This window comes from Pelodiscus sinensis, chromosome 4, assembly GCF_052426305.1.
Source record: "Pelodiscus sinensis isolate ZL-2025 chromosome 4, ASM5242630v1, whole genome shotgun sequence".
Taxonomy (NCBI): Eukaryota; Metazoa; Chordata; order Testudines; family Trionychidae; genus Pelodiscus; species Pelodiscus sinensis.
Genome location: NC_143055.1, coordinates 112,126,787 through 112,144,691, shown reverse-complemented (window position 1 = coordinate 112,144,691; position 17,905 = coordinate 112,126,787). Strand labels below are relative to the sequence as shown.

Sequence of the window (17,905 nt, the reverse complement as noted above, 5' to 3'; positions counted from 1 at the left end):
TTAGGGGGACACTGCTTTTTACTACTTTCCAATATGAAAACTGATAACTTTTTACCACTTCCATTATTCCTATCCTTTGTTTCCTATCATTTAATCCATAAGAGAACCTTCCCTTTTATTTCATGACTGCTTTGTTTGCTTAAGAGCCTTTGGTGAGGGATCTTGTCAAAGGCTTTCTGAAAGTCCAAATGCACTATATTCATTGTCTCACCCTTGTCCATATACTTGTTGATACACTCAAAGCATTTAAATAGATTGAGAAGGCGTAATTCCCCTTGACAAAAGCTGCGTTGACTCTTTTCCAACATAATATTTATGTGTCTGATAATCTTTCCTTTACTATAGGTTCAACCAATTTGCGTGGTATTGAAGTTAGGGTTCCCGGCCTGTAGTTGCAAGAATCACTTCTGAAATCTTTTATAAAAGCCAGCATTGCAAGTGATAAGCGTAATCTCTACTGATGCAGCTAAGGGACAAGGCCTGTTTGCTTATAGGCTATAGTTTACTTGTGAACTTCTATTTGTGGTCTGGCAACTAGGAGAAGACAAAAAGCCATAATGTGCTATGCAGTGGTCTGCCTGTAAATGTCCTTTTGTAGGATCAGGGTCTAAAGCAGGAATCTGAGCACCTGCCATTTTCAAGAGAAACCAGTGATCACAAATGTTAACCTTCTAATGAAAAAGAAATGCTTGCTGGAGGTATGTATCTTAAATAATTTATAAATTGTAATGTTATTTGGTCAGGTTGGTTGATTTTTGAAATGTATGAATTGTCTTAATATATGGTGGTATAATGTGATTAAACAGGGAAAAATGTTAAAAATTACTCGGACATATTAGATGTCTTCAGGTTGTCAGGGCCTAATGAAATACATTCTAGAATACTCTAAGAGCTTACTAAGGAGGTATCTGAGCCATTAGTGATCATCATAAAAAAATTATGGAAAAGATCAGACAGATTCCAGAGGACTGCAAGCTGACAAATGTAGTGCCTAGCTATAAAATGGAAAATAAGGACAATCCAAGGAATTACAGACCAGTCAGTTTAACTTCAGTATCCGGAAAGATACTGGAGCAAATAATTAAGCAATTAATTCACAAACACCTAGATTATTTATTTTAGTGTTTGTGTAGTCATCTAGCCAAGTGATGGTGTCTTCAATGATATAACACAGTTCTTCTAGAGCACCACTGAACCTAGTTAGGGGGCATTCATCGACAATATGTATCACAACCTCTGTTGCATCGCAGCTGCATAAAGAGCTGTTTAATACAGCATTCTTGGCCATAGTTGAATTGAAAGTAGAAATTGCTTTGAGCAAAAATCACTGTAAGTAGTGGTGATTGCAGAAAAGTAAAGGATTTGTTTTCCACTCCACTGGAAGCAATGCCCTGTTGTACTATGGTGATTTCTAGATTCCGTCCGTTTCTAACAGTTTCCTGCACACAGGTAATCTAACTGTTCAGTTACAAAGCTCCAATCATGGAATCCCACATGCAGCTCCATTTAAATTAATGGAGCTCCAGGGGATTACAGCAGCCTGCCTGCATGCTGACAGTTGCTGGATCACGGCTTACATTGTATGTACCTATGTGCCATTTTCTTTGGGCATGTTCTCAGTTGTGGGAGGGAAAAGTGATTTATTTCATATGACAAAGTTCCCATAAGAATTTGTGTTTTCTCCCACTCTTGAACTTTACAGGTCAGATTCTCATGTGAGATCTAGCCCCTTTGCACTACTCAAGTAGCACAAAGGTGCTATGTTCTGATTGTCCCTGGCCAGTTGAGAATTCCCCTGAGTAGATGGGTGATATAAGTTGCCACAGAGTTGGTGGTTCTGGCTCCTGCATTATCTGCTTCCTTGATCCCCACTGGGGATGTAAAATCCCATTTGATTGGTTAAATAGTTAAACATGATGTTTAATGGGTTATCTGATTAAAGGGAGAGCCGGGGAGACTTCAGCCTGGCTGGGCTGGAGTGGACCAGTCAGTTTAACTGGCTGGGCTGGAGCTGCTTCAGCCCTCACCAGTTAACCAAAATTGGTAAGTATCACCCATTAAGTATCACTGATTAACCTTTCACATCCTCAATCCACATGCTGGCTTATGGGATGTATAGGGTTTGTAGGGGCTCTTAACTCCTAGCTATGAGTATGATTGGCATGATGTGTAGGTTTCACCTGTCTTCCTTTCCTGTTCTAGTGGTTGAAGGAAAAAGCAGAGGACTGTATAAGATGCTGGTGACAGCAGGGCAGGAGACATGGAACTGAAAGTGTGCAAAAGATAAAGGAAGCAGTAAAGTGAAGTATTGAGAAGGAGTGCAGGGAGTTAGGTGTGAAGTAGGATGAAATGAGATCAGAATGACACAGGGTCTTAAAGAAAGTGGTTAGAGTCTATGTGATACACTAAGACAGGCGGCTAAAGAATAGCTTCAGGGATGGAGTGGTTTGGCTCAGGTGATGGAGGGGAAAGCTGCATTTTGAGTGGAATGTTGTGGGAGATTTGAGAAATGGGACGGTCAAAGAGCACAAGGCTATAATAGTTAAGGCAAGAAAAATCCAATAGTAGGCTGTGCAGTTTGAATAATGGCTATAACAAGCAAGGGCAACTTCCAATGGTATTGAACATAGAAAGAGACTAGGTATGGAATAGGGATGTAAAATCCCATTTAACTTATTAACTGATTAAACATGAAATTTAACAGATTAACCATTTAAGGGGGGGGGACTTACAGTAGCTTGATGTATGTTATATTTCCCTAATTTGCTCATGAGAAGGTCAAGCGAGACAGTATCAAAAGCCTTACCAAAAATCACTGAATGCAATGGACAAGATATAAACATTAATTATGTACAGTAGAGAAGGCATTTACTTACACATCATTGCAATGAGCAATGGAAGGCAAAGAAACGCAGAAATTGTACACATTACATAATAGTTTAATAGCAAATTGAGACTATAATCACTCAGCTAGTTCATATGGCGGTGGCAAAAGTGCCCCACCTCTACGATAACTGCTTTAACTGAAACAGGTGTGCCACTGCTTCACAGCATTTTAGGTCATGATCTCACTGTAAAACTTATAAGCAGTTGTAATCTTCATTTCCATTAGTGGCAAATCTCTGAGAAGCAAAATGGGAAAACATTTTCCATTATCGGAGAGTAGTGCTAAAGTGCTTTTGCTGTCCCTCCCAAACAAATCCATTTTGGCTTTCTTCAGGGGATTGCCTTGTTGAGGTCCAGCAGCTCAAAGATAGATGTATAGTGAGATATGTTACTGGATGTTTGCCAAGTACTTTGACTAGTGAATCCATTCCTGATGTGACAGGAGGAAATTAGTTATCTCAGGGACACTGATTAACATTTCATTCTCATTTGATTTTCACCAACAAATTACAGGAATTGCTTTGATTTCTGGTGGAACTTATCTAGAATTCCATAGTGTATTTATATTCTCACAGCAAGACTCATGTAATAGATTAATGGCCATATGTTACTCTTTGTGGAGAGTCTATGTATGGGAAACGCCAGTGTTTCAGCTTGTAGAGTTTTATCTTAATTGCTCAAACTAGATCATCCTGGTCTGTCAACTCTTTCCTCACACCTTGCACATGCACAGAACTGAAAGGGATTTTATATTGAGTTCTGAGGAAGAATTCTATATGCTATATCTGTGGAGTGCTGGGCTTTTGCATGGAAACCAGTGTATGCGTGCCTCTTTCCATCACAACCTTCTTTCATTGTAGCATGGTTCCTCAATAGTGGCTGCGATAATTTCTCCTTGGTGGGTGTGATGGACAGCATGCAGAAATGACAGGGTTAGCATACTCCTACAAATCTTTCTCTTGGTAAGTTCAAGAGGGAATAGTGCAGAAGAGAGCACCCACTCTCTTCAACGCCAAGCATTTCTCTATTAATGCAAAATCAAGAACCTGCAGAGTAGGAGGGAAGGGTTTGAGTGGAATTAGGGCTAGCGGCAAAGCATACCGCATCTCTACCTAAGATGGCATTATGCTTAGCTTCTCTGCCAGTGAAAATCTGTGTTTAAAATAATAATATAGGTGCATATTTGACTACAGGTTGTATTTCTCTAGTCCAGCATACTCTGGTTCGGCAACATTCATGGTCTGACATGATTTTAGTTAGCCAGATGATTTTAGTTATCATAGACATGGCCAAGTTTCCTGTGATCCCATAAAGTTTGTTTACAGACACCAGTCCCTGCTGTCAGTGCTGTTATTTAGCTCTAATTTATCCTTAAATGTCTTCTCAGAGGCCAGTAAGCAGGGGAAGCGTTGGTAATGTTGCTACAGAGCCAGTCTTAGGGGGTGAGCCGGATGGTCGCCTGGGGCTGCCATTTTCAAGGAGCTGCCAACAGAGCCAGTCTTAGGGGTGGGCCACAACCGCACTTTGGCCCGACCTCCTGAATCTTCCCCCCAGGTTTCTCTGGTTACTCCCTGACTCTTTTTTTTTTTTACTCGAAAAATTTTTGTCCGGTATTTTTTTTTGAAGCCATTTGGCAACCCTATGGGCATTTTAAAAAAATGGCTCCCCACAGACGGATGCTGTGCCGGCATCCCACAGAGCAGCCTTTGTCTGCAGGGAGCCTGGGCCTGCTGTGGACAGAGGCTGCTCCATGGGATGCTGGTGCAGCCTCTCTCCATGGGGAGTTCAGCCCCCCCGCGGACAGGGGCTGCTTCACAGCAGCCAGCATGCAAGAAAAGCCGGTTCCCAGTGCGTATCAGCTCCCACCTGTCTCTTCCTCCCTCCCCCCCCCCCCCGCTGGCTCTGATAGAAAGGCAGCAGTGTGGGTGGGGGTGGGGGACAAGCAGCACACGTGAGACATACGTCCCATGTGCAATACTCGTGAGGAGCTGGCTTGAAAGCTGGCTCCTGACTGTCCCCCTCACCCTCCACGCTGCTGCCTTTCTATAAGAGGTGGCAATCCTGGGGTGGGGGTGTGGTGGGGGGTAGGTAGTTCCATAGGAGCCGGTGCTCATGGGGAGCTGGCTCCTGCCCTCCCCCCTTGCTGCGTCTGATTTAGAGGCAGCAAAGGGGGGGGCAGGATGTGTGTAGTTGATAAGATTAACTAATAAGCTTAACCTTATTGATTAATCATGTACTTGACATCCCTAGAATGCAGAGCATCAACTTGCTTCATGCCAATCACTGAGCAGAGAGGATGCCTTAAAATTGCTTATGGACTTACAGCGGCATCCATAGAATGTTGTTCTGCAGATTCCATACAAGAGAGAGAGAAATTGAGTAGCTCTCATTAGTCAGTGACTTGTTATTAGATGACCAGTTTATCAAAGTGAAAAACTAGGGGCACCTTGCGATTTGGACTGCAAGAGGGTTGGTAGTTGATATCCCTTCTTCATTCCAGACTGAAAAAAGTGGGACAAATTACAGGAAATGGTAGGCTACCCAGAATGATATGCTGACCAGGATTTCTCTGAAACTGGGATGAAACCCTAATTGTATTGAGACTGTCTGAGAAAATGGCATTGTCCCAAACTGGTTTTAACATGGTTAGAGCCTGTCTGTGCTATCTCAGGAAACTATTTTGTCCTTTTTGATGGTAAATACAATATTTAAAGGCAGCTCTCTAGAAAGGGGGAAACAAGTCACTATACAGAAAGAGCCAAAGAAAACTGCATTCTTATGGGTTGTCAAAGATTTCCTTTCATAGCAGGGAGAAGGACTAAACAGATCTTATTTTAAATTCAGGAAAATATATAATGTAGAGAATATAATGAAATCTGTGCAAAGGCCCTGTTTTTGTGATTCTATGTTATGTTAACCTGAAGGGTCAGTGACCTTTCTTAATTTTAAATGAAGAAAAAGCAGAAACTTGTTAAAAATCAGATTAATAGAGAAACTAATTATATAATGTATATGCTTAAAAGCAGTTAAAAACCACTGACCCTTTTAGATCTTTCCATGCCCAGATACATTTGTTTGGCATACTGCACACTTTTTTAAAGTAATATCCTCCTTGGTTTTCCAATTATTTCCTATTTTCCCAAACTCTGTTTCTTCATAATCCCTTCAAATCTATACTCTGATATGAAATTCCATCCTCCCCAACTGTAAAAGTTCTTGATTTTCTTCTCAACAATACTATACCAAAAAGGTTTTTTGGGTGTCTCTTTTGAAGCATACAGAGCTAACATTTTTCTTTTCAAACCATGGTTTAAAGGGCACTTTCTTTGCTTCGTGTTGTGTTATGCTTTATGGGTGACCACATATCTATAACCCAAAGATTAGTTTGACTTAACAGAAAAGTCTTTTCTTACTATGGATGACTGCTGACACTTTCCTATTGTTTCTCATTGCAGAATTAATAATACATTTTATTTTTATCTTTGACTCTGGTTTGAAATACGAACAGTTGAAGCATAGCTTAATTTTGTCAGGTGATAATAGTTTCTATTACATTAATTTTACAGGAACAAAATACTTCTCAAATTACATTATATACAAAATGCAATAACTTCAAAGAAAAATAGTGAGAGATAAAAATCATTCTGAAAAGTGTATTATGTGCTGTACTGTTTTCACTATTGGGTTCTATTGAATTATATTTGGACTTCATCTTTTTCTGTACCCTGTAATAATTATTTTACTTTGGAAAATGAGGGTGGAAGTGGAAGTCTAGATGTAATGTAGTTTTCAAATAATCTCCCTCAGAAAATTGCATTTTAAAGAGAAATATTTCTAAAAGGAAAAAATGATATTGTGATATACAGAGATGAATGTTTGGGGCATACAGTATTTTTTTAGCTTTGTAGAGGCTTTTAACTGTGGCTTGGTCTGTAAAAAGGGAGTTGGTGAACAGCTGCGGAACCTTTCATGTCTAAGAAATTGATTCAAAACCAAGGTACATGAAAAGAAACAAATCCTTTCTGATGAGTGGTTTACATGAAATACTAACTCCACTGAAGTTAATGATAAAACTCTCTATCTTTTGTGAATAATGGATGGTTGTGACAGCAGTTCACATTGCAATAAGGAGCTGTGTCACTACTTGCCCGGTAATTCTTGCTGTGTTTTTGTTGCTGTAGCTCCCAACCTGGGATGTTCACAACAAATCTACAAGTATGCAAGTCACACTTTGAGGGCATGTCTATACTTTCTGGAAGAGCAATGCTCTGGAGGGCGATCTTCTGGCATTCGATTTAGCAGATCTAGTGTAGACCCATAAATTGAACGCTCAGGGCCGCTCCCACCTTTCGTGAGGAGTAAGGAAAGCCAACAGGAGCGTTTGCTCCCATTGGCCTCCTGCAGCATGGATGCCACCAAGGCTTGGCTTAAGGTAAGTCAGTTCCAGCTACATATTTTATGTAGCTGGAGTTGTGTGCCTTAAGGCAACCTTCCTGGTCTAGTGTAGGATTGGGTCTGAGTGTGTGTGTGCTACATTCAGCAGCATGGAACCCAGCAGTCTGTCTACAGACCCCCAGTCCCACTCTGTCTTGCACTAGCCTTGCTTACTACTTACAGGGTGACACCAACACACTTTTAGTCCCAGATTTTCTCCAAATCATGTGCTCTTTAATGTCCTTTCCCTCCACTGGACAGTTCAGAGAAATAAAGTTTGTTTTTATAAAGAGACAAAAGCACATCACAGTGTTAATGTGCTCTTCCGTTTCAATGCAGAACTGAGTTGGTTTATAATAAAGAAAATGAAACAAATTGATTAGCAACTGGATGTAGGTTAAGTGATGCCAAGTAAAAGAAATAGTTTGAAATGGTTATAGGCAAATAATTGAAAACATGCATCTAAATGCCTAAAGCTTATTCTAGTAAGATACAATCTTTGCCCAACTACATTTCTCAGCTATATACACTTCCTGGAGACTTCAATGTTCCTCTTTCTCAGCTTGTAAGAGTTCTGGCTTCTTGTGTCTGTCTAGCAATGGATGCCAAAAATGTCTTCTGTCCTTACTTATATCTTCCACAGTTCAACGACACCTTTCTTTAAGAGGCAGTATGATCTCATGTTATTTTTTTCTTTCCTGTTGGCTTCCCATCCCATTGCATATACATTGGGGCTTCTGCTGTTTTGATTCCACTCTGCTTAATTTACATATGAGATAGCTGTCTTTTCTCTTGTCTGGCAGGACATTTGTTTCTCTGTGTTTGGCCACAGACTTTAAAACATAATAGCACAAGTAACCATATTTTCTAATATATAGTGTCAACACCAACACAGACATTTCAACAGTGCTATTAGTTACCAGTGTGATATTAGCTTTCAGAAAAGACTTTGCTCTATTAACTTTATAATGCAGTAATATTGTATACATTAATTGATTGTATTGCTTATTTTGTGGGAATCAGGCCCCTTGTATTTTCAGACCAATAAATCATTGAAAGCTCTCAAAGTATAATGTATTCAAGCTGTGAGAAAGGCAACACTGAGTTTGAGGAAGGAAGCTCCATGCTCTTCCCCCACTAGTGTTTGCTGAAGTGGAAATTGTTCTCTTTTCTACCATATCCTCCTCTATTGTCTTGATGGTCCTGTTTACTGCTTATCTTGTAAATTGAGGTAAGCACATATTCCTTTGTTTAGGATAGACCTGTTTTTTAACAACTTCCCCAATAAACCCTGTATATACATACTTTAATCATAATTCCAGGATATATTCATAACTCTTAATGTACCTCATGTACGTACATTATACAAGAGTATGAATGATCAGTGAGTTATTAGTGTTCATGGGCACATTATTACAGTCCTGTGGAGGGTATGAGACAGGAATGCTCAGTCTGAGAGTGGGTTATTGCTCACTGTGACTGGGGAAGAGGTCTCACTTGATTAGGTTCCTGTGGGCTCCTCACAGATATTCAAAGTAAGGCAAAATTTTGCTCATAGTTTATATCATTGTAATTCCATAGTAATTCCACTGATTTTAGTTAAACTACTCTGGATCAGGGCTGGATTAATCTTTCTGGGGAGAGGGAGTTAGGCCTCTTAGGCTCTGGGATGGGGCAGAAATGAGGAGTTCAGAGTTGTGTGTTGAGCCAGAGGACTGGGTGTGTGAGGGGGTGAGGGCTCCAACTGGGTTTGTGGGCTCTGAGATGGGACTGGGGATGAGTGTTTGGGAAAGGGCTCCAAGCTGGGTCCAAGGAGTATGGAGTGCAAGAGAGGGCTCAGGGCTGGAGTAGGATGTTGGGGTGCAAGGCATTTACATGGGACAGCTCCCATTTGGTGGTGCAGGCTCCAGGGAGGAGAGGAGGAAGGTTGCTCTGTGCGCTGCCTAGCACGTGCCCATAGGCACCCCCCCCCATAACTTCCATTGTCTGTAATGCCCAGAAGGGGGAGGGGACCAGAAGCACACAGAGACACATTACTCTCCTGCATCTCTTCCCTCCCTCACTCCCAGCAGGCAGGGCTGAGACACAGTGGCTTTAGTAGCTGCAGCCCAGGGCCCTGGACTATTGGGGCCCATCAAAAAGATCTGCATTTCTGGTGGCATGGAGATCTTTTTTTGGAGTCCCTATTTAGCCAAGGGCCCTGGGCTGCAGCCCCTAAAATGCTTTCTTAATACAACCCTGCTGTACATAACTAAACATACCACTGTAACAGTGATTCCTGACAGCTTTACGATAAATGTAATTAACAAAGACAACTCTTGTAGTCATTCTTAACAACAAAATGTTAAATCAAAATGAGAAGAATCTCTTGGAAAGCAACAAATCACATGGCACCAATAAAATGGAAGAGAAACAATCATGCAAAATAAATCCACTTATTCTCCCACCTCTAAATCAAAGACAGCTATATGTAATTTAATAACACTTGGCTTCTTATTTAAACAATAAACATTTCACTGAACTGCTGTACTGAAGTACTAGTTTTGTGAATTTCTCCATAAACAAAAGATCAGGAAAGAAGAATCAAGTATGAGTGTGTTAAATTCAAGTTTATATCATACATGACTTAGATCTGTTTCTCCATCCAGTGTATAAAAGATACATTTCATTCACCCTCTTTCCTTCTATAAAACCATTATTGTATATATTCTCCCTTAAAAATGAATTTGAATTTGAAAAAAAAAACCTCAACTCACTGCTCAAAAACAACTTAAAGCTTTGACTATTAGCCTGATCCTTCATCCCTGTGGTTCTTAACCTCTTTTGCACGTTTACCCTTTCAGCTTAACCAACAAACCAAAATTACCCCTCCTCCTTTTTTGAATGGCAATAGACAAAAAGAAAATTACAATGAATCATTTTTATTGTATTTTGTTTTCTCATACATTATGTTGAACACCTATTGTATTTTAAACTTATTATATATTTGGTTTGTTATTCAGAAAAGGAAAACATCACGAATAGCATTTCTCAGATGAATTCCTCAGTGTGAAGGTTGATACTGCTTCTGCTTGACTAGCTTAGAGATACGAGGTTTTTTCACAGCTAATGTACATCTCAAGTCATGACTGAGATCCAGTTTATTCCTTGCCTTTATTTTAATGTTGACCATTGTAGAAAAACCGACCTTGTAGTAATAATTAGAAGCAAATGGAAATAGAAGTTTGAGAGCTCTGTCAGAGAGTATCAGGTATTCTAAACCAGCTTTTCACCAAAAAGTTGCCAGATCAGAATCCTGAAAATCTGCTTTCAATGTGTTATCTTCTCGCAGACCAAGGAATTCTGCTTTTGCCTTGATATCCTTGTCTTTGATTCCTTTTTTCCCCACTGTATATGGTCTCACAATCCATACATTCATGTGACACTGTTTTATATCTGGAAAGTATCTGCTGATGGATTCTCTTACCGACAGTGTCTTATGATATCATCAGCAAATGAACATCTCTGTTTGGTTGCCTCAGGCAGAGTTGTCAATTTACTGAGGAAGCTAGAATCCTTGTCTTAAGCTAGGAGAATATACACAGTATTTCCGAATAGTGAGAGGTTTATCTGATTAATTTCAGTAAAAAAAATCTGCAAGGTATGCCAATTTTAGAATGAGTGTATGGTTCATTATTTTCCTAAACAATTTCTGCTCTTTAGCAGATCTCTCTCTTTCAAAGAACATTGATATTTCTTCTCTTAGGCTATGTCCACACTGCAGAGTTTTTGCTCAAAAATGCATGTTTAAGCGCAAAAACTTGCAGAGCATCCACACTACAAGCGCGTTCTTGCACAAGAAAAGGTATAGTAAATTGTAAGAACACAGGGCTTTTTGTGCAAGAGTTATTTCTCTTTCTACAAGGAATAAGCCTTTTTTGCACAAGAGCTTTTGCACAAAAAGGCATGTGTGGATGGGCAACAGGAGTTTCTTGTGCAAGATAGCATCCATACTGCTATGGATTCTCTTGCGTAAAAGCACATGGCAGTGTGGACGCGCTCTTGCGCAAGAAGCCTGCAGTGTATCCCAAGTTGCAACACTCGGTTTAAGACTTTTCTATGCGATAACCAGTAAACTTCTGGGTGAAACAGAAGTGCACTAAATTCAGCTCCAACCTCTTCACATAATACTTTAAACATTCCATTATTTGTGGAACTACCTTGAATATGATTAAAAATTTTAACAACCAAAGCGTATCTATGAAGCACAGAGTGGGTAAATATGACATGAGGTGTGACTTGCTTTATGTGAGCCTTAAGCCCAGAATGAATCCCCATCATTGACAGTGCTCCATCAGTGCACATACCAACTAATTTTTCCCATTGTAACATCTTATCGACAATGGAATTCTGCAATGTTCTGAACATATCTTCCCGCATTCTGTAGTGGTTAGCGATTCAGAGAATAGGAATTCTTCCTTCACAGAGTCACCTTTTATGTACCCAGCCTATACAAGTAATTGTTCACAGGAGGTGACATCCATTGACTTGTCCAACTGAAGTGCAAATTAGGGACTAGCTTTCATCTCTGCAACTACTTGATCAAAAATGTCTTTGCTCATCTCAGATATGGGCCCTTTCACGGTACAGTTTGAAAGTGATATCTGATCCACCTTTTCCACATGTTGCTCCCCAAAAACAAGCCTCACTGTTTCAACCAGACATGGTTTGATAAGAGTCTCTCTGGATACGTCTACACTACAGCGCTAGTTCAAACTAACTTAGTTCGAATTAGTTAATTCGAACTAAGCTAATTCGAACTAACGCGTCTAGAACTAAAAACTAGTTCGAATTAGCGTTTTGCTAATTCGAACTAGCGCGTCCACACTGATTGGACGCAGGGGGGCATTTAAGGGCAGCTGAAACCGGTTCTGGCAGGGCATCAGGTCAGTAGTTGCTTTGTGTGGCTGCTGTCTGAGGCTATCTGAGGCTCGTGCTTAAAGGGACCCCCCTGGACAGCCGGTTCTCAGCTTTTCCTGCTTGCTTGCCAACCTCGCCGAGGGACAGCAAAGCGTTGGTCTCTGTGCCCGTCTGTGTCGGTGCTTCCCTTCGGGGGGGCCGCCGCAGATGGCAACATGGAGCCAGAGCTCGCCCTGCACCTTCTGGTGCACTTTCTGGACTTGCTGCTGCAAGCCTGCCAGCAATGGCTCGAGGCTGCCTGGCACCACCTGGGGAACGTCAGCCCCCTGCCTCTCTGCCTGGCCACCCTTGAGGCCGTGGAGGAGCTGCGGCGGCGCCCCGGCACCGGCGTGCCCCGCCGCGTCTGGCGTCTGGACACCAGCAGCGACTGGTGGGACCGCATCGTCCTGGAGCGCTGGGACGACCGACAGTGGACCCAGAACTTTAGGATGAGGAGGGACACCTTCCTGGAGCTCTGCGAGTGGCTCGCCCCTGCCCTGCAAAGAAGGGACACTCGCATGAGGCCCGCCATCCCCCTCCAGAAGAGGGTGGCCATCGCCATATGGAAGCTCTCCATGCTGGACAGCTACCGATCTGTCAGGAACCAGTTCGGCGTGGGGAGATCCACCGTCGGAGCGGTGCTCATGCAGGTAAGGCACTCGTCGGCCACCGAGCCGGAGGGAGGGGGGCTGCGAGGAGGGGATGGGCCACCCCAGGGACAAAGGGGGGGCGGGAGGAGGTGAAAGCGCCCTGCACCGGAGGGGTCGGGCTGTCCCGGCCGTACTAAACGCTGCCAGGGGGGTTGCATCCGGGAGTGGGGCGCGGGGCACTGCCAGGACACGCACGCTCCCAGCCACCCGGACGCCCCACTGATTGGAGCTTTGCTGTGTCTCTCTCCGCAGGTGGTCAAGGCCATCAACCGGGTGCTGCTCCGCAGGGTGGTCCGCCTCGCCGACCCGGACGCCGTCATCCGGGGATTCGGCGCCCTCGGCTTCCCCAACTGCGGGGGGGGCCATCGACGGGACGCACATCCCCATCCGTGCCCCGGAACACCAGGCGTCCCGGTACATCAACAGAAAGGGGTACTTCTCTGTGATCCTGCAGGCCGTGTGTGACCACCGGGGACAGTTCACGGACATTAATGTGGGCTGGTCCGGCAAAGCACACGACGCATGGGTGTACTGCAACTCCTCCGTGTGCCAGCGGCTGCAGGACGGGACCTTCTTCCCTGACCGCCACATCAGGGTCGGGGACGTGGACATGCCCGTGTGCCTGGTGGGGGATGCCGCCTACCCACTGCAGCCCTGGCTCATGAAGCCCTACGGGGCACCTCAATCCCTCCCGCCAGGCCTTCAATGCCTGGCTGACCAGGGCCCGCATCGTGGTGGAGAGGGCCTTCGGGCGACTGAAAGCCCGCTTTCGATGCCTCCTCACCCGTCTGGACCTGGCCGAGCACAACGTCCCTCCCGTGGTGGCGGCATGTTGTGTGCTCCACAATTTGTGTGAGCGGAAGGGGGAGGCTTTCCTGCCAGCCTGGATGGCTGAGGCTGACCGCATGGCTGGACACTACGGTCAGCCCCGCACCGCCGCCATCCGGGAAGCCCAGCGGGGGCCGTCCGGATCCGGGAAGCCCTGCGGGAGAGCTTCCTGGTGGAGGAGGAGGACTGACCTCTCCCTGCATGCCCCATTGGGGCCTTCTTCCACCCTAGCCCCCTTCCGCTTTCCCCTCCCTACCTACTGTCAAATGAAGACACCTGTTTTTCAAACAAAAACGTCTGTTTATTTCACAGAACTGGGGTGGGGGGAGGGAGGAATGAAGATGGGAGAAGGGAGGGGGAAACCTGGGACAAGAGAGCTGGAAGGGGAGGGGAGGGAAGGGAGGAAGGGAAAGGAAAGCTCAGGGGTGGGAGTCCGGCTGCCTCTCCTGTCTCGCCACACTGCGGGTCCGGGGGCGTCGGTGGGGAATGGTTGTGGAGGGGGGGGGGCAGGAGGGACAGGGGGTGTGGAGGAAGCAGGAGCGGAAGCAGGAGCGGGAGCAGGGAGAGTAAGAGGGGGAGCAGGGGGAGCAAGAGGGGGAGCAAGAGGAGTAGCAGGGGGAGGAGGAAATGGGAAGCGGTCCAGCAGGCTCTGGAGGTGGCCTCGCAGAGCACGGCCCTGCTCCTCCAGGGCCTCCAGACTCCTCCGGCGCAGCCTGAGGTCCTCCTGGACCCAGTGGTCCTGGAGACGAAGCTGTCGATCCAGGAACCGGAGGTGCGGCCTCTGGTAGTTCTCCTGGTTCCTGGCTGTCCTGCTTGCCCGGGCGCGGGTGGCTGCTGTAGGCGGGGTGGTGCGCCCTGCAGGCCCAGGTGCTGCAGCTGTGGTGCAACAAGACCAGCGGTCAATTACCTCAGGGGCCCAGGTGTGTGAAACCCAGCTCCCCTGTGCAAGGCCAGGGCCCCTGCAGGATCCCCAGCTGCTGCTCCTTGGTGGGCAAGGCCCGGGCGCACGGTCCTGGGGCTCCCTCTTGCCCCAGCCCCCCGTACACATAAGGGGAACACGAGGGTACTCACAGGTGGACACCTTCCTGGCCTCAGATGATGCAGGCGAGCGGCTCTGTGGGGTGCCTCGGGGGTTCCGGGTCATGGGCAGGCTGGCGGCAGGCTCCTGGCTCTCAGAGCCCTCTTCCTCCTCCTCCATCTCCTGGAGCGGTCCCTCTGCCCCGGGGTCAATCATGTCCCGGGGGGCAGGGACGGCATGAGCCCCCAGGATGCGGTCCAGGGCGTGGAAGTGGGGGCAGGCCTCCGGGTCGGCCCCTGGCTGGCAGGCCCGGGAGTAGGACTGCCGCAAGTCCTTTATTTTGCAGTGCACCTGCTCCCGGCTGCGCTGGTGGCCCCTGGCGGCCAGGCTGGCAGCCATGCGGCTGTAGACGGCCGCGTTCCTGTGGCTAGTGCAGAGATCGTGGACATTGGAGGCTTCCCCCCAAACCTCGATGAGGTCCACGATCTCCGCACTTGACCAGGCGGGCGCCCGCCTTTTGCGCCCCCGGGCAGGCTCCTGGGAGCCGCCAGGCTGGTCCTGGGGAGCAGTGGAGGGCTGGGAGCCCTCGGATGGCTGGCTCATTCTGTGGCAGGTGCAGGCTGTGTAGGCACGGGTGCTTGCAGCCTTGCAACTGGCACAAAGTGAGTAGCCAGCCCATGCCCCTTTAAGGGCTCCGGGGCCAGGAGGGGGGCAATAGAGTTTCCCTGGTGTTGGCTAGAGTGGCCACCAGGGAAACCTGGGAAGCCTTAGCCTCCCACTGGTTCGAATTTAGGGTCTACACAGCACTTAATTCGAACTAGCTAGTTTGAACTAGGCGTTAGTCCTCGTAAAATGAGGTTTACCTAGTTCGAACTAAGCGCTCCGCTTTATTTACAATATTTAAAAAACATCAAAATAACTAGTGTGTGGTTCAATAAGAAATGACATTTCTGTTCAGTTTTTGATTTCTGTTAAGAGAAATCTAAAACTAGAGCCTTTAAATTAATATAATGTATCAAATGTGTTGGGCCAATTTCTGTTCATATTTAAAATTATCACTGCCCAGCCCCGACCCTTCTGGAAGTGTACAAATCAGGTGTAACTTTGTTAGTGTTGTTACTTCTGATTTACATCATTATAACTGGGAGTAGAATATGGTCCACAGCATACAAACCTGTATTACAAAGCTGAAAGTATGTAGTCTGTGGATGCTGTTGTTTAGACCCAGCTGTGATTAACATTGTAACAATTGCTATTACAATATATTTCTGTAATCCTTACAACATAAAAACACAAAGGGTTAGAATAGGGATAGAAATGTAGCCGTGTTAGTCTGGTTAGGGGTTAGGACTGTATTAATTAAGTTTAGGATTAGGACTGTATTAATTTTATGCTGTATTGAATATTGCTGTCTATTAGTATCTCAGTAGTGTCAATGACATCCTGTCATCTATAATATCAGCATCATGGGTATGCATTTATCTACTTTATTTAGCATTCTTTTTTGTTCCTCTAGTGCAGCAGCTTGCCAGATGCTGATCTGTTCACATATTAGATTAGCATTTACATTAATAATTGAAAAGTAATATATAGAAAAGACAACCCAGCTCCTAGCTCATCCACAGAAGTAGTCAGGGTGGATAAAAATGTTTTTTGAAGGAAAAAAAACCTATCTAAAGATAGTTTTAATTAAGATACATTATAGCTCAAAGATACGTCATCACGGAATAGGAATAAAATCCACCATGGTAGTGGTGCATACAGTGACATCATAATATGGATGTCACAATATACTAAACATATTCTGTTATTTTTGACTAAAACACTTTCTTATTTTCCAGATTAGTGTCTCCTGTTCAAGTTGTAATGAAACAGTTTGACACTTTAATCATTATTTTGTTGTTGTAAGTGTCAAACTACTTCATTACATTGCAAACAAGACATACTTGCAACAAGAAACTGAGGTACTTTAATATGTATTAAATGGAAGTTGCCCCAATATTTTCTACATAAAATACAAGTTGAACCTCTGTAGTCTGGCACCCTCGGGCCAGGTGCTAAACCAGAGAATTTGCTGAACCATAAGAGGTCAATATTGTCTTTTCAACACTTTTGTCTTTTCAGTATTTTCAACACTTCCACTGTTTACTGGGCTCTCAGAAGACATTTGGGGGTAAATTAGAGCTAAACAACAGCACACAACACATAGCTGGGACTTGTGGCTGTAAACAAACTTTGAGACTATGGGAAACTTTGCCACACCTATGATAAATGGATATCCACCTAACTAATATCATGGTAGACCACGGATGTTGCAAGATCAGATAGTGCTAGGCTAGAGGGGATCAACCCATACTATAAAATAAAAATGTGATTGTTTTGAATATTATATTTTGTCTGGATAATATGACCTGATGTGATCAATGAGATGCACTACTACTACTATCACTGAGACATAATGAAATATAAAAACAATAATAATAAAAGAAAAAATTAAACAGTTTAAAAAAGATATATTTCAAAAAATATCCTAAACAAAATTTTTAAAATGGATATTTTATTAGAATTTCTAATCCCCAGGAAATTAAAAAATTTGTGTTCTAGTTCAGAACATATATTTCAAACTTTTCTGCAAACAGTTGAAAATTCAAATTTCAGTCTCTATTATTCTCATTCAGATTACAAAGGAGAAAAAAATGTAAGTTATGAATATTAAATAACATGGAAGCTAAAAATGTTTTCTTTCCTACAGGAAACACAAAGGACATTCTGGTGATTTATGAAGAAGAGGCCAAAGAATGGGCTCTGTATTTAGAATCGCTTTTCAAACACATTATAAAAGAAGAAGGAATCTTACTTTACAACCTAGAGACTTCATCTATTCAGCATCTGGAGTCATTCTCTCTCTCCTGTTATAGATGTAAACTGCTCATATTAACAAATGGACTTCTAAGATGCCTGAATCAAAAGAGAAGCTATTTCCTGCACAGAGTCCTTGAGCCTCCAGAGAAGGTCGTGATTCTTCTTTGTGGGGTGGAGAACGCACACATTCTATATGAGACACTGACCTTAGACCAAAGCAGCCAGGAGATCTCCACTGATCTGGAGCCTGAGGAATATCTCTCCATTGTCGCTGGCATTATTCAACAAG

General features: G+C 44.1%; 1 protein-coding gene across 3 annotated transcripts in view; it reads left to right on the top strand.

Moving 5' to 3' along the window:
• Positions 1–17,905, top strand: part of BANK1 (B cell scaffold protein with ankyrin repeats 1) — a 416,748-nt gene that overhangs the window by 24,031 nt on the left and 374,812 nt on the right. For all 3 annotated transcript variants that reach the window (XM_075929668.2, XM_089778053.1, XM_075929667.2), the window contains exon 2: positions 17,507–17,905. In XM_075929668.2, the coding sequence (XP_075785783.1) occupies positions 17,507–17,905 (399 nt within the window). The remainder of the gene's footprint in view (positions 1–17,506) is intronic.